This window comes from Meles meles, chromosome 18, assembly GCF_922984935.1.
Source record: "Meles meles chromosome 18, mMelMel3.1 paternal haplotype, whole genome shotgun sequence".
NCBI classification, from domain to species: domain Eukaryota; kingdom Metazoa; phylum Chordata; class Mammalia; order Carnivora; family Mustelidae; genus Meles; species Meles meles.
Genome location: NC_060083.1, coordinates 32,875,151 through 32,896,975, shown reverse-complemented (window position 1 = coordinate 32,896,975; position 21,825 = coordinate 32,875,151). Strand labels below are relative to the sequence as shown.

The following is a 21,825-nucleotide window of genomic DNA, read 5'->3' as shown; positions in this document are numbered from 1 at the left end:
ACTGGGAGGTTGTCAGTGGAGGGCAGAAAGGAGGAGACAAGATGACTCAGACTGTTGGTTTCTTGCTGGCAGGAAAGCAGAGTAGAGGGACCCTGTGGGACTTGGAGCTCCTGGGGTCAGCTGCAGGGCTCAGGTTGCTGGACCTGGGACCTGGGACCTGGGGCCTGCCCACCTCTTACTCTCTGGTGCCTTGTTCTCCATGGCCCCTCATTCCTTGGCCTCCGGAGAGGTCTTTGCCCAGGCCCCTACAGGGCATCCACAGCTGGCTCCTCCCTGCCCTGCGACGAGGCCTCCCCTGAGGTGATTCTTGGCCTTGTAGGATAAGGGTCGCAGGTGCCACATTTTGCACGGCCGAGGTCGTCGTCCTTGGGCTTCCTCCATTTGGGTGCCATGTTGCTTTGGGCTGCCATGCCCTTTCCAAAGATGGGCCAGCTTAGAGGCTTGCCTAGAGGCCTCAGGGCTTATGTCAGACATGAGAAGAGAAGGATTGCTGCAGTGCCTGCTGCCCTCCCCTTCCTGATAGCTCATGCTGCCTGACGGTGTCACTGTGGAAGTGATCGTGGTCAACCAGGTCAACGCCGGGCACTTGTTCGTGCAGCAGCACACGCACCCAACCTTCCATGCGCTGCGCAGTCTGGACCAGCAGATGTGCCTGTGTTACTCTCAGCCTGGGATCCCCACCTTGCCCACCCCCGTGGAAGGTAAGCGCTGCCCGCGGGTCAGTGGGGAGCCCTGGGCTCAGTCAGGCTTTTGGGAGTGGCTTGTGCTGCCCTTGGTTTTGACCCAGGAGGAGGCTGTCCCGAGATCCTTCATAGGAGCAGCATCCCTGAGCTCTTGCCGTCAGCGTGGAGTTACTCTGGGCCGAGTTTCCCAGCTGTCCCAGTGGAAATGGTCTCCCCACTGGCTGACAGAGACCCATGGGGTTAAAGTAGATTTTTGACACATGAACTCAGATCTCAGCTCTGCCGTTTATCTGTTGAGTGGGGCGGTGCCCACTTGCTTCAGGAGTCGGGGTTGGATTGTATGTGTGTTAAATGTAAAGTGCCTGATCCAGATGATGGTTCTTGAAGAAGCTCCTTGACGAGCCATAGACTCCTGCTGTGGGGTGTCTCACCTCCATGTGACAGACGAGAAAATGGGCCTTCAAGTCCGGTGGCTGGCCCAGGTGATCCCTGAGCAGGAACGGGGATCTAAACTCAGTTGTGCTCCTAGCTCTGTGCTTTGTCACTCTTTCCTTATTGCCCTTGTAGGCAGGAATCTAATGTCCCAACATCTCTTCATCCACCCCTAGCAGGGGCTCCTAACCTGGAGCACCCTGATGGTTTTAAGGCCTTAGGGAAAACTTTGAAGATACCTGTAGCAGAAATAAGGATTTAATTATCATCAGAGTCTCTTAATGTTACTTCGATCCGCCAGTGAAGACTGAACTGGGGTTTAAAAAGTGACTGTGCCAGGGGCTCCCTTTAAGGGTCAAAATGAGGACATAGTGTGGTCAGCTGTGTGTGCAGGCCCTCACCCCAGAGTTCCATCTGTCCTGTCCCGGCTGCCATGGAGTGGGGTTGGTGACTGCTGGCGCACTTGCTCCCTGGCCTTGGCTGCCTGGGACAGCTGTGCTCTTGGCGCCTTCCTGAAGCAAAGGCTAAAAGAGGTGGGCTTAAGCCTGGGGGTCTTCTTCTGATCAACTTGTGAATCGCCACAGGCCAGAACAGGCTCCAGATACCAGGTCGACAAGATCTGCCGTACTCGGAGGTTCTTGATTTTTTTTTTCTGGGACTTTAAGAATATACAGCCCATTCCCTGAGTTTTAGATTGGCTCCTTCTGGTCAATCCTTGTCTCTCTCAGGTTTTGTAAGTTTCAGAGTAAATGGATTTCGAAGACTGCTTTTTGGTCTGGAGAGCTTTTTGGGTGACATACATGGGAGGCCAGATTTCCCATGTCCAGATCCTTCCGTTGGCCAGTCTCAGGCTCCAGGGAAGCTTTGGAGACTCCCGGCCCCATGGAAGCACAGGCCTCTGAGAAGTAGCATGGGGATGTGGGTAGCATTGACTGGGGTGACCCTTGGTGCCCTGCCCCATGCCAGGAGTACCCACATGCTCTCTTCCTGACCTGCAGTAACGGTCATCTGCGCTGCCCCCGGCGTGGACGGTGCCTGGTGGCGAGCCCAAGTGGTGGCCTCTTATGAGGAAAGCAATGAAGTGGAGATCCGCTACGTGGACTACGGTGGATATAAGAGAGTGAAAGTGGACGTGCTCCGGCAGATCCGGTGGGTCCACACTCCTTAGACATGTATACTCTGTGTGTGTCAGGGGGTGTGGGATTTCTGCAGAGCTGGCTTAGTTCTACCAAGCCTGGGACATGGGTTGACTCTTTCTGCTGCCTATTCTGGTTTGGCAGAGCCTGATAGAGACAGGCTGCATTGCTCGCCTCTGCTAGAAGGGCTGGTCTTGTGGCAGAGGTCCCCCGAGTATCCTTGGGCAGAAGTGGGGCAGGCTTTTCTCTGGAAACTTGATGCCAGCAGTCCCTCTGAGGTCCAGCTGCAGTCAGGCATGCTGGGAGCTGTGGCCTGCTGCCTGTCCTGTATGCCTCTGCTTGGCTTCGTCTTGGGTTTGCTGAGGGCTCACAGTGTTTTGTTTTTTTTTTTTTTTTTTTAAAGATTTTATTTATTTGACAGAGAGAAATCACAAGAGAGGCAGGCAGAGAGAGAGGAAGGGAAGCAGGCTCTCCGCTGAGCAGAGAGCCCGATGCGGGACTCGATCCCAGCATCCTGAGATCATGACCTGAGCCAAAGGCAGCGGCTTAACCCACTGAGCCACCCAGGCGCCCCAAGGGCTCACAGTGTTAAAGCACCAGATAAATATTGGCCTGAAATGGAATCAGCCTTCACGTTCATAAACTGTTCCTTCCTTGCCTTTCTAGATCTGACTTTGTGACTCTGCCATTCCAGGGAGCAGAGGTCCTTCTGGACAGCGTGATGCCCTTGTCAGGTAACAGATGGGGCCTCTGACATGGTGGGAACTGTGGTTGAGAGTAGGTCTTTCTCTTTGAGAACCTTCGTTTGTGCCTGGAGGACTTAAGCTAACACAGCTTGCTGCCTCTGTCAGAGTTTCTGATTTGATAGTTCAGCGCCGAGGCCCGAGGACGTGCCTCTCTGGCCAGTACTCAGTTGATGCCAGTGCCGCTGGCCCATGAACCACCCTTTCGGGGCCACTGTTCCAGACTTTACGCAGGCCGCCAACTATGAGAGGTTTCTAACTCAGGCACTTTGTGGAATGTGGTTGGGACCTAGGGTCCAGCATCTGTGGTCGAGGGGTAGGTGTGGAGGCGTGCCACACTGCTCGGCTGGGCCTCAGCCCCGGGGCACTGTGGGGACTGTGCTGACACTCACCTGTGTGGTGTCCTAGACTGACCCTGTCCCCAGACAGAAGGGTACTGACAGAGTGATCCGGGGCACGTTAAGTTAGCCTTGCCAGTTTTTTAAACCCTCTGGAAAATGGGATAGTATCTGTCCTTCAGGGAGGCCGAGGGAATCCCATAAACCCAGAAACTGGGATATGGACGGTAGTCAAGTTGCAGCTGCCGACGATGGGGAATTTTGTATTTGTAGGTGATAGTCCTGACTGTGCCCCGCTCTGCTCTTACTATTCTGGCCCGTGTACAGGAAGTGCGCTGGGGGCCCTGCAGGCTCACTGGTGTCCTGGCAGCCTCCTCCTGTTTTCCTTTATTGCTCTTGTGCAGTTCCCGTCTCCGTGGTCTGTCCAAGCCCAGCCAAGGAGCCCCTCCTTCATCAGGCCTTACGCAGACCTCCCTGACCCTGCCTCTCCATCCTTCCCGCCTCTTGCCTCGGCTGTGCGCTTGTGCGTAGCTGCGTAAGCAGATGGAGAGTGCTGCCCCCGTGTCCTGCTCACCAGTGGGGGGCAGCCCGGGCTGTGCTCTATGGCCCCACCTTCACCAGGTGTCACTGCCTCACGCAAGGAAGGTTCGTCCCAGTCAGCACCCAAATTAGATGGTGGCGGTGACGATGTTCCCTTTGAAGGCAGAGTTTCCGTTCCTTTGCTTCTGTCCCCCAGCAGGTAGCCTGTAGCAGGGCCCCCCATGAGTGTATCCACTTGGAGCCCCATGGAGGCTTGGCCTCTGTTCCTGCCACAGGTGGCTCTTCCAGATGAAGTTCCCCGGGCCTTAGCATTGTCCGAGGCTTCTGGAAACACCTGGAAACTGTGTGAGTGAGAAGGGTGCTTTACCTCTGTGAAAGCCTAAATGCTGCTTTTCTTTTTCCTTTTAAAGATGATGACCACTTTTCCCCTGAAGCAGATGCAGCCATGAGCGAGATGACCGGAAATACCGCGCTGCTGGCTCAGGTGTGTGTGGCGGGGGCAGGCAGGCTGGACAGGGTCTGTCTGAGGAGCCTCCTGCTGGCTTTTGTGCTGTGCCTCCCACGGCCTCTCTTATCAAGGATCTTGGATTTGACCTTTGAATTCTTTCTCCTTTGTGGCTTGGGTCCTGGTTTGGCCAGCAGTTTTTAATGAGGGGTGCGTGGGGGTAGCTTTGTAACATGCTTGCTTTCTTCTGATCTGTTTCTAGGTGACAAGTTACAGCCCGACTGGCCTTCCTCTAATTCAGCTATGGAGTGTGGTTGGAAATGAAGTAAGTTCTATGCTTTTCCTGTAAGTTATTGGCCAGCAGTCATGGATGGATTTGGAGCTGATTCTGCCACTGTCTCCTCTTGAGCTAATCAGAGGTTGTAACTAACCAGTGGACACCACTGCCCCCACCCGGGAACATTTAGCAATGTCCGGAGATGTTTGAGGTTGCCTCATTTGGGGGTGGTGATGCTAGCGGTGTCTGGTAGGTAGAGGTAGGGTGGTGCTGCTAAATGTGCCCCAGTGCACAGAATAGGCCCCACAACAAAGTGTCAGTGGTCCTTCCAGGACCTAGGACCTTTCTGGACCCTGTGTCCAGTGGGTTTTCCCACCCCATTTCATGGTGTTCATGCTTAGATTTCTCTAGTGTACTGAAAAGCCTGCCCTCATGCCAACAGAACATTCTGCAAATACCCCCGTTCGCCTAGAAGAGTCCTGTCCCCCACCCCCACCCCAATCTTCTGGTACTCGTAGCTTGCGGTGGTCTTCTGGGACCTGGAGCGGGAGGACCCTCTCTGGCCTTGACTGCTGGCCCTGAGGGTGCCGTGGGCCGAGCTCTCAAGGGAACTTTGTTTTCCAGGCGGTGTTGATAAACCGGTCGCTGGTGGAGCGAGGACTTGCTCAATGGGTAGACAGCTACTACGCGAGCCTCTGACCCCCGTCCCTGACAGACGCTTCTGGAGTCTTTTTGCACTGTTGAAATTGGGCTTGGCGCTGAGGCAAAGACATTACATCAGAATAACAAACATTGTCTTCCCCAGAAAGTCGTCTTTCTTTCCCCACACTGTAGTCATGTTGAGAAGTCTCATCTCTGAGACAAAGAAGGAACCATGGGTTCTTTCAAAAGCCATAGGATGGTGTTGAACAAGCCAGTCAGTTTAGCCTGGTTCCAAGCCTTTAAAAAAAAGAAAAAATGAGAGTAAAACGGTCTCAACCAGGTTGTCCTCTGCCACCTCCGTTCCCTTCTTCCTTCCCACCTCCTCTCCTCACTCAGAACCAGACCAACCGCAGCAGACGGGCCAAGGGATGTGTTGCCTGGGAGGGTTTCTTTTCCTTCAAAATCTTTCTTCAGGGAGCAAGACATGAAATCACTAATTGGTATTGATTACTTGTACAGCTTATGTCAATGAATTTATGATATTTAACCAGTTTTTATAAACTTCAGCTAGGTCTCTAGGAAGGCAGATTTTTTAATGGATATGTAAATACAAAGCAGTCAGACCTCCTGCCTTGGTTGGTGGTGGAGGGGAACGTTATCTTGCCAAGCCTGGTTGTAATTTGTAACCATTTTCTATTTGTGCAAACTCTGTAAATATATGTTTAAAAAAATGTAATATTTTGTATAAGATACACTGGAGAACAAAGGGAACTCAAGATTTTTTCCACACCCCACATCATCTGTGAGCAGAGCAGCTGTCCCTGCAGGTTCCTCCTGTGGCTTCCTGCATACTGGACAGGGTGACTGTAGGGGATAGATTGTGAGCGGGGATTTTTTTTTTTCCTGTAAAAATTTGTTAAAAAAAAAAAAATCAACTCATTTGAATTACCTTCCCGTGGTGTGTTTGATTCTTTTTTTAGACTGGCTTCAGCATTGTGCCGACATAAGAAAGTAACTTATATAAATCTTGAACTGTGTGCACTGTAGCTTTGAGTCCCTTTCTTCCAGGGTGAGAGGGTTGGGGTGGGGAGTGAGGAGGTGATGGTGAGTGTGGTGGGCTGGAGGGGCCTCTCTAAAGGAGCCCCAGGGCGCTGGGAAGACCAGTTAGCCAGAAATTTCCTTTTTTTTTTTTTTTCCCCTCTCCTTGCCCCACAAGGTGGCAGCCACGCTTCTTCTGGCTTCCCCTAGTGAGAGTCTCAGAAAGCAGGCCTGAGTTTAAAGCACTGGCTTCCATAATTCTTTGGGCCTTCTCAAGAGATCTTTGAAGTTATGGTCCTCTCTTGTGGTGTAGGAACAATATACACCTACATGGGGAGAACAGAATGAAGTTTTGATTTTTTAAGGATTTATTTTACAGAGAGTGTGTGCGTACAGGAGGGAGGGGCAGAGGAAGAGGGAGAGAGAGATTCAAGTAGATACCCTCCTGAGCATGGGGCTTGATCTCACAACCCTGAGATCATGACCTGAGTGGAAATCAAGGGTCTGATGCTTGACTGACTGAGCCACCCAGGCGTCCCAGAATGAAGTTTTGATTTAACGGCCTGCTCTCTTTAGGGCAAAGGCAGGCTTGGGCCCGTTGGCCTGTGTCTTGGCGCTCCCCACCCCCACCCCCCCAAAAGGGGTTTTTGGAAGGTGAAGGCTGCCCCACAGAGCTACAACTACTCTCCCCGGCTGTGGGTAACAAGTGGTTAACAGCCTGTTTTCTCATCTGTAGGATCAGCTCATGGGACCAACCTCAAAGCAATGAAGCAAAATCATGGGATTGTCCCCTGCTTGTACAGAGCTTGGCCCAGGGCGAGATCTCATGCAGTTGTAGCTGGAGGTCATTCTAAGTCCCAGCAGTAATTGGCTGTGACATTGGGCAGCTTGGGTTACACCCAAGCTTTTTCTGTACAGCTCTGCATCGCTGGAGCAGACAGGGGTATGTGGGAGCCCTCAAGCTTGTGTGGGGAGAGTAGCAGAGCCTGGTGTTCAGAGTTGGCCTTTGGGAGCTATTGAGAGGTTTTAATGGAGGGACTTACAGAATCTGGTGCCTGGTGGGGGACAGGATAAGAGGACAAGCCGAGACCAAGTCAGGGTAGTCCAGATAAGATGCTGTTCCATGGAACAGCTCCGGGGTGACAAGTTGATGGGTCAGGATCCCTTGGACAAGGCCTCCAGGACTAGGGGAGAAGGGCAGTGGGGATGAGGAGATGGGCTATTGTGGGGCTTATAGTCCTAGCTTTCAGGGGTGAGTCCATTTAAGGAGGCTTGGGTATACGGGAGTAAAGTGAGTCTAGAGGTTGGTGAAGGTCACATACCCTGAATTAACCCTTCTCAGATTTTACAGGTTCAGAAAAAGTTGGTTTTGACCATTTTGCTGGTAATCTTGTTGCTCTTTTTTTTTTTTTTTTTAAGATTTTATCCATTCATTTGACAGACAGATCACAAGTAGGCAGAGAGACAGGCAGAGAGAGAGAAGGGAGGAAGCAGGCTCCCTGCTGAGCAGAGAGCCCGATGCAGGGCTTGATCCCAGGACCCCGGGATCATGACCTGAGCTGAAGGCAGAGGCTTTAACCCACTGAGCCACCCAGGCGCCCCTAATCTTGTTGCTCTTACAGAGGAGTAGATTTACGGAGGTTCTCACTCCCTGACTATGGACATCAATCCTCTGGGCCAGTATATTTTATTTATTTATTTATTTATTTATTTATTTTTTTTTTTAAAGATTTTATTTATTTATTTGACAGAGAGAGATCATAAATAGGCAGAGAGGCAGACAGAGAGAGTGAGAGGGAAGCAGGCTTACCGCTGAGCAGAGAGCCCGATGTGGGACTCGATCCCAGGACCCCGAGATCATGACCTGAGCCGAAGGCAGCAGCTTAAACCACTGAGCCACCCAGGCGCCCCTGGGCCAGTATATTTTAGACATCTGCTCTGAGTTAGCTGGGCCATCCAGGGGATGGCTTAAGCATGACTTTGAAAATTCATGGTGCTGGTCACCTGCCCGAGGGTATGTTGGAGCCAGGTGGAGTGCTGGGTGCAGGAGCCTAGAGCTTCCAGCCTGTTTTCACTACAGGTATTTATTTCAACCCCTTCTCCACCCCACCCCACCCCCACCCCCCACCAGTGCTCGGGGCCCTGCCAGGTGTGGCTGCTCCCGGTGGGGTGTCAGCATGGATGCTGGGGCCTGGGTTCCTGCTAAACCCGATACAGCCTCGCACATACCTCTTAACCATCTTCAGCTTATGTTAAATCAAGATGAGTAGCTGGAGTGATGGAGACAAGGTGCTCGTTTGCAGGACATAAACTTGGCCCACAGGACACCCAGGGAGGCAGGGACTGACCCTGGAAATAGATGGTGACTTAGAAAGTAGTTTGCAGTTGAACACTGCGCTTGAACACTGCGCTTGAAAGCCAGCCCACTGTCCCAAGGCAGGTCTCCACCACAGCTCCTCTGAAGGATCGTGAGAACTGATCACGCTTCATTCTGCATCCCCAAGTAAAGGCTACAGTCATGAAGTCATCACCCCACAAAACAGTCTCGTAACTGAGAATGGGAAAAACACCATGGCAGAATGTGATCATTTTGCTTATAGGAGAAATTAAAATTCAAGAACTGTGAACGAAACCAGGAAGAACATGTAGCATCTCAGCCAGCTGATCTAAAAAGGAAAAAAAAACCTCCGCTGGGAAAGGTCATCAGGGATATAGACAGAAAAGAGAACATCTGGATTGCTTCTAGACCAGCACAGTCCAGTAGAAACATGGGAGCCAAACGTGTAATTTTAAATTTTTCTCTAGGAGCCTCAATAAGAGAAAACCGGGTGAGACTAGTTTTAATAGTTTGTTTAATCCAACATTTCAATACGTAATGCACACTGAAAATATCAATGAGATTTTATAGTATTTTCCTACTGAGTCTGGGGGAATCCTGTGTGTATATTTTATACTTCCCGCTTGTCTTTTCTGCTTAATCACGGCTCAGGTGCTCAGCCACAGGTGGCTGCCTTGTTGGGTACCAGACTTTCCCACTGATCAGCATCACACCAATACTGACAGCCTTATGTTGATGTTTGTCCTTACTCAGAAAGCTCTAGGTTCTTTCGCACATTTACTTTTCCAGATGACCTTTAGCATGATTTTTTTGAGAGGGAATCATGGTGAATGTTTTACCAACATTTGGAAAAAATAATGCATGTTGTTGGTTTGTTATAAAGTTTTATGTAATATATTAAATTGAGCTTGTAAATTATTCATATCTAGTTTTTCTTTCTTACCCTCTCCCTCCACCTTTTTTTTTTTCTTGTCTGTACTTTCTGTCCGTTCCCAGGAAAAATGCATTAAAAGATTTTGGTATTGTCACATTTTCCTGTTCTTAAGTGGAAACTTCTGAAAGAAGCTGTTACATTGCTTAGTTTGAAAAAGCTCATGGGTGATATTTCCTCATCAACGTGAGGTATCTTTGGTATTCTGTTTGGTGCTTTTTGTTTTAAATTTTATATATTTCTTTCTGTCATTTAATGAGGTGGGTGGATGGCTTGTAAACAGCACACTGCTAGAATTTTTTTCTTTTAGTGAAATCTTAGAGGTCAGTAGGTGAGTCTGACTTGTTCATTGTGATCATTGTTGCAATATTATTATTTGCCATTTAGTTCATTTTTCTGTTATGTTTTGTTTCTGGGTGGTTTTGGTTTTTTGGTTTGTGATTTTTTTTTTTTTTCCTTTTCTCATTTGCTTGATCAGGATTTTTCCCTGTAGTAAATTTAGCATTCATTTCTATTTTTTAAATTTTTTATTTTTTCTATTTGAGAGAGAGTAGAGCGCACAAGTGGGGTTGGGGGGAAGGGGCGGACAGAGAGGGGAAGAGGGAGAGGGAGAAGCAGACTCCTGGCTGAGGAGGAAGCCCGATGACCTGAGCCAAAGGCAGGTGCTTAACTGACTGAGCCACCCAGGCACCCCTAAATTTAGCATTTGAGATCTTGTTTCTGTGTTTTAAGTGGGTATCAGTTATTGGCCAATAACTTTGAATTTATATTTCTCTTAATATCACATAGTTAAGGCCTCCTTTCCCCCCAAAAGGGAAACTCAGCAGAAAAATTTCTGCCTTTCTTCCTACAAAAGTGCATCTGCACACTTTCTCTCTCTCCTGGGTTTTGTCAGAATCATCTAGAATCCAGTTCAGATTCCAAACGTTTTTCACATATGCCTCTATCTCAGGAGTTTTAGAATGGTGACATTAAACTTCAGTCATGTTTCCAGAAAACATTTTCTTATTAACATATAATGTATTATTTGTTTTAGGGGCACAGGTCTGTGAATCATCAGTCTTATACAATTCACAGCACTCACCATAGCACAATCCCTCCCCAGTGTCCCATCACGCAGCCACCCTATGCCTCCCCACCCCCACCTGCCAGCAACCCTCAGTTTATTTTCAGGAAACATTTTTGCCCAACTGTGTTTCTCCAGCTTTCCTCCTGCTATTTCTTATACACCTGCTCCTGAGGTCTTTATTTTGATTGACTTCATCTGGAGTATGACTTTGACTTTTTCTGGTTTTCAGAACACCTTGTATGTCTGAACATTTCTTTGTGTCCTGACAATACCAGCAGTTATTAGGCTGAGCATCTCTGCTGGAGTGAAGGTCACCTTGCCAAAAAAATTCTCTCCTGCCCTGCAATCCTTGTATTCTTACACTCAGGCATGGTCCCTGAAAGGTGGGTAGAGGCAATGTGTGTCCCAAGAGGCAGACTCACTTGTTCTCTCCCTCCCAGTGGTGGCTGTGTTGCAGGTGGAGCCTAGGCCATGCACCTGCATCCCAGCGTGAAGACGACATAGAACAGGGTTGCAGCCTATCCCTGGATGTTGGTATGGGAAGTAAGTCTGTCGTAAGTCACTGGGGTTGAGGTGGTGTCTCATCTGCAGCCCGTTCTAGTCTGTCCTGATCGATGGTGTCTCATCCTGGGCCCCTGACCTTTGCTCTGAGGACTCAGAGCTCTGGCCATGGGGCTTGGGGCAAGTTTCTCGCCCTCTCTCCCCCATCCACCCATTCGTAAAACCCCGGGGGTGACTTAGATGAACACAGAGGTACTTGCCAGCTTTGCCTTTAGACTGATTTGTTCTGTAAATAAGAGCCTTCCTATAGATTCCTGTTAATGAGGCTGACTGACTTTGTATTTTTACAAAGCAAATTATCTAGGCGAGATTTTGGCTGTTTGTTGCTAGAAATAAGAAGCCCGGGGGGTGGCTCAGTGGGTTAAAGCCTCTGCCTTTCGCTCAGGTCATGATCCCAGGATCCTGGGATCGAGCCCCGCATTGGGCTCTCTGCTGGGCAGGGAGCCTGCTTCCTCCTCTCTCTCTCTCTCTCTCTCTCTCTGCCTGCCTCTCTCCCTACTTGTGATCTCTATCTGTCAAATAAATAAATAAAATCTTTAAAAAAAGAAAAAAAAAAAGAAAATAAGCCCGGCTGACATCTGGTCGGACAGACGCCATTTGAGAAGCCCCAGAAGGCCCCAGAAGGCAGACATACCTCCTACCTTGACCTGGGATGGATTTCTTGCCTTTCTCCAGCTTCCTTGGCTTGGTGACAGGCAGGAGCTCTGCTCACTCCCACTGATGTCTTTCTCTCCGCTGAGTGCCTGCTGTATGCCAAGCATCCTGTGAGGGGGCTGCGAGGACAGACACACAGGCCCATAGGGAAGCATGTCTCCCTGGGGAGGGGGGCTTGATGATCTCTACGCAGATGGTGCTCTCCTGTGGAGGTGCCTTCCCTCACTTCCTTAGGAGATCCTGGTAGCTGCTGGGAAAGTGGGAGATGGGCTCCCGATCAGCAGCAGCAGGACTGGGACTCGGGCCTTCCAGACCGCAGACTCTGCCCTTCCCCTTCATGCAATGTCTCTGCTTCTCCTGGCCAGAGGGGCCAAAGGGGCCATGTTGATGGGGGGGGGTGAGTGAGGCTAGCATTCCCGTGTTTCTGGGAGGGCTCCTTAGAGGAGGTGGCCTCCACCACCTTGAAGGAAGAGGAGGCTGAGGAAGGAGGTGAAGGTGGTAGGGGCCCCTGTCCTGCCAAGATGGGCCTGTGCTGTAGCTCTGGCCCGGGGACATGTGGAGAGAGATGGAAAAGGAGTCATGTCACAGGAGGCAGTCTGCAAATACGTCATGTGTGCAAGTCCCAACTTTGTTTTTTTCCATTTTTTTGAATAGGAGATACAATTCATGATTCCAAGGATAGCTAAAGATAACCAGTGAAAGGTGTCTCCTTTCTTTGTCCCCCAGACCCCCCCGTCTCCTCTCCAGGGGAGATGATTGAGTTTCTCATGTTTTCTACGAGAGGGCCCATCCCTCACACACACGGGACAGCATTGTGTCAGCCTCAGGTCACAAACCTGACTTGTGTTTGTACGTGCAGTTTTATTGGCCTACAGCCATGGTCACTGGGTTGCATAGTGTCCATTGTGTTAAAACCACCAACTTGAGGACCTGCCATAGAGACCGTATGCCCTGCAAGGTCAAAAATACCTAGTCCTTGGGGTGCCTGGAGGGCTTGGTCAGTTAAGCATCTGCCTTCAGCTCAGGTCCTGATCCCAGGGTCCTGGGGATGGAGCCCTGCATCGGGCTCCCTGCTGAGTGGGGAGCCTGCTTCTCCCCCTCCTTCTCCTTGTAGCTCGCTCTGCTTGTGCTCTGTCAAATGATTAAATAAAACAAACAAACAAAAAACAACAAAAAAAACATAGTCCTTTACAGAAAAAGTTTACTGTAAACACTCCTGCATACTTGCCCCTATTTAACCAAACTGAAATGCAGCCTTAGTATTTCCTGCCTCTTTTCCAACCATGAATTCTTTAGACTTCTGGAATTACAGAATCTTCAGTGTCCCTAAGGTTCTCCGTGGTGGGCAGCTCTGTGTCTTGTAGACCCCTCCTGGTAGAAGTCTTGTCCTGGCCAGGGTGATCCAGCCCAGAACCCTCCGCTCGCATAGGGTGGGCACCAACCCAGGGTAGACCAGGAAGGCCCTTTCTGGGTAGCAGAGTGTGGTCCACAATTCCAGAGTGCCGGCAGCACCTGGGGGCAGAATCCCAAGCCCCACCCTACTGAACCCACATCTTCCTTTTATTTAAGACCCCCAGGGGATTTATGTGCTCAGGCAAGTTAGAGACGTGCTCTGGGGCAGTGGTGTCTAACTCTGGCTGCATGCTGGAACTGCTTTGAAACCCAGACCCATTCTCAGAGATGGCAGATTTTCTTTTTCTTTCTTTCTTTTTTTTTTAAATAATGAAACCCACCGATACATGCATTTTCTAAGACTTCATTTATTTATTTGTCAGAGTACAAGCAGCAGGAGCAGCAGAGGCAGAGGGAGAAGCAGGCTCCCCAGTGAGCAGGGAGCCTGATGGGGGGACTCGATCCCAGGACCCTGGGATCATGACCGGAGCCAAAGGCAGACACCTAACCGACTAAGGCACCCAGATGCCCCAGAGGTGCAGATTACATCGCGCCAGGTTGCCGCATGGGCATTGAGATACATTTTTTAAAATTATTACTTTTGGAGTATATCACCAGTATTAAAGTACACAAAGTGCACAGTTCTGGAGGGCAGGGTGTGATGCACTCTTACACAGATACACCTGGGTCCCTCTAGTCCAGTGAAGATAGACCTTTCCAGGACCCCAGGGGTTCCACTTATGCCCTTGTCTGGCCAGCGCCCTCTCCCTAGTGACCACTATTCTTTGATCTGTAAGATCAGTTTCGCCTGTTCTGGAACTTTGAATGAATGGAATCATCCAACAAGTACTTGTGTCCTGCTCTCTCCACTGGCCACGAGATCTGAGAAGGTGTGTGTCTTCTGCCTCATGAACATACCACAGCTTCTCTACCCATTCTCTGATGAGTGTTCATTTAGGTGTCCCTTTGGGGCTGGAGTGAATAAATCTGCCATGACTCATTCCTGGGTTTTTGGTGGATGTATATATTCATTCCTCTTGGGCCTGCACCTGGGAAGAGGACTCCTGGGCCGTGGGGTCGGACTATGTTTAGCTTCTGTAATTATTGGCACATCAGGATTGATAAAAGCTCACCCGGGGGACCCCTGGCTGGCTCAGTCAGTAGCGCATGCGACTCTTGATACCAGGATCGTGAGTTCAAGCCCACATTGGGTGTAGAGATTACTTAAATAAGTTTTTTTTTTTTAAAGAACAATATAAAATCTTTAAAAAATAATCATAATAAAAGGTGACCAGGTGACTCTGATGTGCGTCTGGGACTGAGAATCCTGCTCAAGAGACAGACGGCTCCAAGCTCTTCCCACCCAGCTGCCCTCCGGCTGCCATCCTGTTGCTTTGCCCAGTGGCCTTCCGGGTAATCCCTAATCCATTTCTGTTGCTTGCCACTGTGGCTCCTCTCTAATCAGATGTGTGGTTCCACGGCCAATCCCACCCTGAATCCACCTTATCCCTGTTGATTGGATTCCAGACTTGCCCCAGTATCTCTCCCCTCCAGGACCTCAGTACCTGCAGTGGCTGAGCTCAGTGTCCATCATGCTCTTCCTTCTGCATTCTCTGGGCCCTCCGGACATGTGGCCGTGGTGGTGGCAGTGGATGATTCTCAACATCCCCTCGATCTTGACAGCACTAAGAGGATTGGCATGAAACCACTGGCATAAAGCATGGAAAGCACTTAGCACAGGGCACGGTGGAAAGTGGAACGTGTTCAATAAATGATGCCTAAATGCAGATCACAGAACATTTCCACCCTCTCCAAATTTCAATGCATCGAGAACGGTGCTGTCCAGCATGGTAGCCGCTGTCCACATGTGGAGCCTCTGGCCACTTGTCCAGATGGAGAGGTGTTGTAAGCATAAACTAGACACTTTGTGAGAAAAGGCGTGATTAGAGAGAAGAATGAAACATTTTGGTTACAGTGGGTTAAATAAGATACGATCAGTCACACGTGTTTTCTTCTTGCTTTTTAAAGGGTGGCTGGTGGATGCGTGCACCACCTGTCATTTGTGGGACAGCCGTGGGTGGAGGAACGCCATTAGAAGGGGTCACAGTCTTTCAAATAATGTTTCTCAAGTTGGGGCTCAGGCCCTTTGCTTCAGAGCTTAACATGCAGGGCTTGTTAAAAATGCAAATTGCTGGGCCCTACCCAGAAACTCTTAATGAGTCTAGGAATCTGCATTTTCAATTAACTTTGTTTATTTCACAGACAGAGATCACAAGTAGGCAGAGAGGCAGGCAGAGAGACGAGGAAACATTCAATTAACTTTGTAGTTAAACTCATGCCCACTTAAATTTGAGCTCCCCTGCTCCTAGACTTGGGGCGATTTGATTTCCCTCTTAAAAGGTATGCTCCTTTTCTTCAGATTGGGAAAAGATGAAACTTTTTTCCTACCTTGACTTGGCTACCAGGAGTATTGTGGACCAAGGTTTGGGTTAAATTGGGGTTTGGGTTTTGTGTGACCGAGGTGGCTGTTTTGCTGTCTGCCCCTGTGTAAGGATTGTCATGCCTTTTCTTAGCAGCATTTGGAGGACAAACACCAAGGTCTCTTTGTACTGTGTAGTCTCTGGCCTCAAAAGGTTTCAGTCTCAGTTCTGCCCTGTGGTTGTTACAAGGATGAAAAGAGACCATTTCAATAACAAGCTTATCAAGAACCTAGAGCTAACAAAAGTGAATACATTGCTCCCAAGCCATGAAGTTTGGGGGGTGGGTGGGGTGTGTGTGTGTGTGTGTGTGTGTGTGTGTGTGTGTGTGTGAAGTTCGGGGGGTGGGTGGGTGGGGTGTGTGTGTGTGTGTGTGTGTGTGTGTGTGTGTGTGTGAGAATTTCAGGGTCTTGCAACTTGCCATGTGCAGATGGCTGTCACTGTGGCCTTGGACCACTAGATGGCGCCACAGCACAAGTTTCGGGAGGGAGGCTCTCCTACAATGGCCTCCAAGGTGGTTCTCCAAGTAAGGTCCTATTTTCAGAACTTATCAGAAATGCAAATTCTCAAGCCCTGCCTCAGACCCACTGAATCAGAAACTGTTTTTCAACATGCCGTCCAGGTGGTGTGGGTGCACATGGATGTTTGAAATCACTGTCCTAGAGTCGACCTTGGGGTAATTTGGATAGATGTAAGTGGAAAGTGGGATTGAGGGCTTGCTGGAGAGAGGGTGGAAGTGAGGTAGGACGGGTGGGGGGCAGAAGATGGGGGGAGACGGGGGGAGGGGGAGAGTGAAGGTAGCCACTGCAGAAACAACTCCAAATTGTCCAAATTTGGGCAGGGCTTGTGCAAATGGGAGAGCAGTTAAGGGACTAGAGACTGGGTGGGAAATTCCTATTTCTTTTAAGGTAAGGGATGTCAAAGGTGTCACTTGGATGGAGGAAAAAGGGAGTCATTGCGTAACCCCACTCTGGATGGAAGGCCAGGACCAGGAGCAGAAAAAGGTCAGCCTGTGTCCCCACTCTGCCCATTCTGACATTTCACCAAAGCACCACTGTTAATGGGCTAAAACCTTTGCAACCCTCCCAGGACAATCCGGGAAAATGGATGCTCAGAAATCAAAAAGAAGCTCGAGAGTAGGTGGAAAAATCACTAGTGAATTAAAATCTTATTTCTATCGTTTCAATCCTATCAGTATCCTAAGGGGAGTCCAGTGCCAGAATGAATTTCTTTCTTTCTTTCTTAACACAGAAATTTCTTTTGCAGGTGGCTACTGAGGCTTCAGAGGGGGCAGTGCATCATGCAAATATTTTTTTTCAGCTATGACGTATACAGTTTAGTTTGATTTATTTTTGATGTCAGAAACAAAATGGAAAGTTGGCGCTTTAAAAATGAGTGTGGCTGGCTGAATAAATAAATAATATGCTCTTGGCCAGAAGCTGCCAGTGCCTCCTTAATTGGCCATTGATTCTTTAATTCTCTGCACTTTAACATCTACGGAAATTAAGAGGCCACGGAGCATGGAGATGTCTTTTGTTAAACAAATTAAGGAAGCGGGTTTTAGAAGGTGTTCTTCTTCCTGGGCTCTGACACAGCCTTTAAAGGCAGGAGGATGGGAAAGCCAGGTGCCCTCTGTGGTTTCTTCCGGAGCGCGAAAGGACCATCACCTTGTTTTTCCAGCCATGAATATTTATGGCCTGCACACGGACCTGAGGACACACAGAACACGGTGCGACTAGGCAAGAGGGACATGACGCGTCCCTCCTGCGGTTTTCAGGGGCATCCGGAGGCTGCCCAGAGAAGTTACCCTCCGGAAGATGCGGGTGCCCAAGTTCACATCCTGGTGGACAAGCCTGGGTAGACCCGATGAGAGGGCCTGGGGAGTTTGGGGAGCAGAAGTTTCCTGTAGCCCCTTTTCCAGGCTGGATGGCACCGGCCATTCTCACCATCCTCAGGGGAGATCCCTGATGCCCCCTAGACAGTCTCCCAGAACCTGTGGGCCTCCAGAGCCGCCGCCTCACTGCCACCTTCAACTCCCGTCACTGCAGACCGAAGAAAGTTCTGCCTCTCCCCTCTAAGCCTCTGCACCCGCAGCGTGCCCTGCTGGTTCTCCCCTTCTTCCCCTGACACTCCGAGACTCCCTCCTCCAGGAAGTACTTCCTGTTCTCGCTCCACCCCCACCCCACCTGTGGGATATAACCAGCGGCAGCTCTACTCCCAGAGTCCCCCACGCGGCCTGCTGCTGTGACGTCACTTCCTGCCGCTGTGAGTTCCTTGGCAGCGGGGTACGTATCTTTTATTCCTGTAACTCTAGCACGTGAAACAGGACCCGGAACGTCAGAGGTCCTCAAGAATATTTGGTCGAGTGAACAAATGATTGAGGGCATTTACCTTCAAGCAGATACCGCAGAAACTCGGTTAACAGGATGAAATGCCCCAAAGGGGTTCCCTGACGCTTACCTTGTCTTAGGTTCTAGCCTCTCACGTCTCTGGGTCAGGAACCTTCCTTAGATCCCACCTGTGCCTGTTAAGAGTTGCGTTCAGGTGGAGCTGGAGGAGGTTACGTGAGAAAATGTGTGCGGAGCCTCTGGTAAGTGGCTCACGCCAGTGGCGGGGAGGTCTGGGACAGGGGGTGCCCGTCTTGCTGCTGGTGGGTCCGGGCTAGGTCTGGCATTTCAGATGTGAGGTCGTATGGTAAAAAAGACATATCCTGCTGGGTTTGGGGCCCTTGAACACGATGTATCTGACCACAGGTATGTGCCACTAAGACCGGAACCTCCCAGCTTCAAAGGCAGTCCACGCATATGGATGCCTCTGGGTTGGCCTACTGGCTAAGAGCTCTGTGATCTCAGGGAAGTTACTTAACCTCTCTGGGCCTCAGCTTACACATCTGTAATCTAGAGTCACCTCCAGTAGTAGGAATTAAATGTGAATTTCCTGGCACCTAGGATGCACTTGATAAATATTTTGTTTATTATTTGTGGCCTTCAGCTTGCCACAGGGGTAGGCAGGAGGATAATTTCTGTAGAAGTCTCTCAGACTGGTTGGTCATCTTTGTTTCTGCGGGTTCTTGCAGGATGGGCTCTCCCCCTTCTTTCTGGGTCCAGGAGGCCCATCATTTCCTCCACATTGAAGACCCCACTGTCGATCTTCTCTACTCCCTGCTCATCCTCTGGAACCACCACAGGATGTCTCCTTAGCTATGATTACATCTGTAGGGGGACGCCACCATCAAAACTCCTACCATCCAGGCCTCTGTTCCCAAATGCCCTCTCCTGGGGAGAGGCTGGGACCCCTCACCCCAGCACATGTCCTCAACTGGCTGCCTCTGGGACCCCTCACCTGCCTTTCCTGTCTCAGTCCCAATTCCCCTTCCCAACAGTGTCTTCATTCCATTAGAATTCTTGCCCTTCTACTTCCCAAATCAGCAGCGCCCCTGCCTGTCTCAGCCACCATCAGCATACTACGTCCTGTGTCCCGTGCAGCCAGGAGTCTGGTGCTCCTCTCTCTCTCTGGCAATTAGCTTACATCAAAAGTCTTTGTTCTTCTCCCTGAACATTTAAGTTAATTTCTACTGACTATTTATTCAGCCTTTGTACTGGCTGGCTTGCTCCTTACTCAGGAAACACAATCCCCAGAGGGGGAGACTGGGGACGCTGAGCTCCAGTTTAGGACAGGAAGGAAAGACATGTGAGAGCATGAGGGGGCAAGGCAGGAGTTCTGAGCCCCCATGTCCCAGGAACGTGGGCATGGGCAGGGGAGAAAGGAGCCGTGAGGGGGGGCTTGCCAGTCTCAGGTGCTGCTTTTTGGGTTAGCAAGTGGATCCATTTGCACGGGTAGTTATAAATCTGTCTGTTGTAGGAGGCAGGACTGGCCTCCTCTGAAGAGAGTTTGGGGAACGGAAGAAGATGGTCCAGCGGGGGCAGGGTGCAAAGGGGAGAAGAGGGTCAGGAGGGGAGGAGACAGGACGGAGGAGGGCTAGGTTGGTGTGGTCAAGGAGAAACCCCACCACCACCTTCTCAACCAGGAGGGCCAGAGGAATACCCTGTTATTTAAGCTATTTGCCATGAAATGCCCGTGTCACTCCGGAGTCTTCATGGAAAATTCAGTTTTTAGGCATCAGTCTTGTATTTGAGTTGCTTAGGGTGCGGGGAGGGAGAAGAGGTGTGTGTCTCTTTGTGAATCAACGTCAGGGCGTCGATAAAGCCACATCTGGGAGACAGGGCTGAGAGCCAGAACTAAGGGAGGCTGGAAGTCTAGAACTTCAAGCAGCTGGGGATTTGGAGAAATCTTGGGGAATCTGTGGAATGGGGCAGTTGGATCAGTGTTACCCATTCTGGAGCCAAGAGATGTGACATGGTCTCTTGTGGCTGACATCTGGGATTCTCCATGTAAACACACACACACATACATACACACACACACACACGAATATATTCATAATATATATAATGTATAAATGCAAAGTTATACATCACATACAATATGAATAAATTACACGTAGTATGTATAAATATATTTATAAATGTAAAAAAATCACATAAAAGAGATAACATATAAAAGATATAGAATGCAAGGGTGCCTGGGTGGCTCAGTTGGTTGTGTCTCACTCTTGTTATCACCTCAGGTCTTGATCTCAGGGTCATGAGTTCAAGCCCCACATTTGGCTCCTCTCTGAGCATGGAGCCTACTTGGGAAAAAAAAAAAGATATAAAAGCTGAATATATTCCTACAATACAAATATAACACGTATAAAAGCACACATTCTAGTATATCATGATGTATATAATTATACATAAAATATAGAACATGTAAGAATGATTTAAATATGTATAATTTATGTATATACATAAAATATTATATAAACGAAATCTGGGCACAAACTCAAGTCATTTACTTTCCCCACTCTGACCACGTCTAACTTTTATTTGGAGAGTTTAGTCCATTTATATCTTTCAACTTGATTGCTGTATAATTGGCCTAGAGTCAGTCGCATGTATTTAAAGTGTACAACTTGGTAAATCTTCATATGTGAATGCCCCAGTGAGTGCATTGCCAGAGTCACTGGATAATGAACAGATCCAGTCACCCCCAGTAGTTTACTTGAGTCCCTCTGTAATCCCCCTGTTCCTTCCTGACGCCGTCCCCAGGCAGCCAAAAGTCTGCTGCATGTCTCTGTCAATCAGTTGGGGTTTCGGTAAGTGGAATTACATGACGTGCACTCTCTTCTGCCTGCCTCCTTTGCTCAGCGCGCTTTGAGTCCTGTCCGTGTTGGTGCGTGCATCGACTCTCTCCTTTTCGTGCTGCGTTCCGTTGCATGGAGGTACCACACTATTTATCCAGCCGCCTGGGGGAGGACGTTTGGGTTTGATCTTCAAATGAAACTATCACTAACCCTCCCCGTGCCAGGAATTGCAAGACGTTTCTCTCTCTTTCCAGGCTTCTCCTCAATTCTTAAGAGCCGTAAGGGCTGCAGGGTTCACTTCTCCGTGTGTTGGTCAGTTCAGGGCCTGCTGCCAGCATGGGGAGACGTGTCCAGGCTCAGGCCCTGGGCCACTTCCTGCCTCACTCTGCCTTCATTGCCTTATCTGTACTGGCCGGCTGGGCCCTGAGTGTTGGGGGCAGGCTATTGCCTGTTCCTCGTGTCTGTGGCTCCTCAGGGATCTGGGCCAGAAGAAGTCCTGGAGACCGCTGAGCACAATGTCCATGCTAGCCCTGCTCTCCCAGTTTGCTCCAAGTCAGACACGGTAGTGCCTGTCAACTGTGTTCAGGCCTATTCTGGGTGCTGCCCCCAGAAGTGCACAATGGTCACACTCTTGTGAAAGCTCACAGTATGAACACCCAGCCCCTGGTGCTGAGCTGGAGCCTCATTGCTACCCCACAGGGTGTCCACCTCTTTCTGGAAGGCTCTGGGCTTTCTCATCAGATTTCTGTTTCATCCAGCCTGCTGACTAGTTTCTTACTCTTATTCAGTCCTTAGCGGCCATACTGGTCCCCCTTTACTGTTCCTCAAACACACAGGTGTGTTTCTGCCTCAGGACCTTTGCACTTGCTTTCCCTTCTGCCTAGAATGCTCTTCTTCCAGGTGTCTGCTAAAATTTCTCCCTCACCAACCTTTTATTTTCCCCT

At 49.7% G+C, this 21,825-nt stretch overlaps 1 protein-coding gene across 1 annotated transcript in view; it reads left to right on the top strand.

The window, feature by feature from the left end:
* AKAP1 (A-kinase anchoring protein 1) overlaps positions 1-6,186 on the top strand; it is a 33,587-nt gene extending 27,401 nt beyond the window's left edge. Inside the window, exons 6-11 of the mRNA XM_045984927.1 lie at positions 524-701; positions 2,114-2,264; positions 2,918-2,985; positions 4,283-4,356; positions 4,580-4,642; positions 5,219-6,186. Coding sequence (XP_045840883.1) covers positions 524-701; positions 2,114-2,264; positions 2,918-2,985; positions 4,283-4,356; positions 4,580-4,642; positions 5,219-5,293 — 609 coding nt within the window. The 3' untranslated portion in view covers positions 5,294-6,186. The remainder of the gene's footprint in view (positions 1-523; positions 702-2,113; positions 2,265-2,917; positions 2,986-4,282; positions 4,357-4,579; positions 4,643-5,218) is intronic.
* Positions 6,187-21,825: the final 15,639 nt, after the last annotated feature.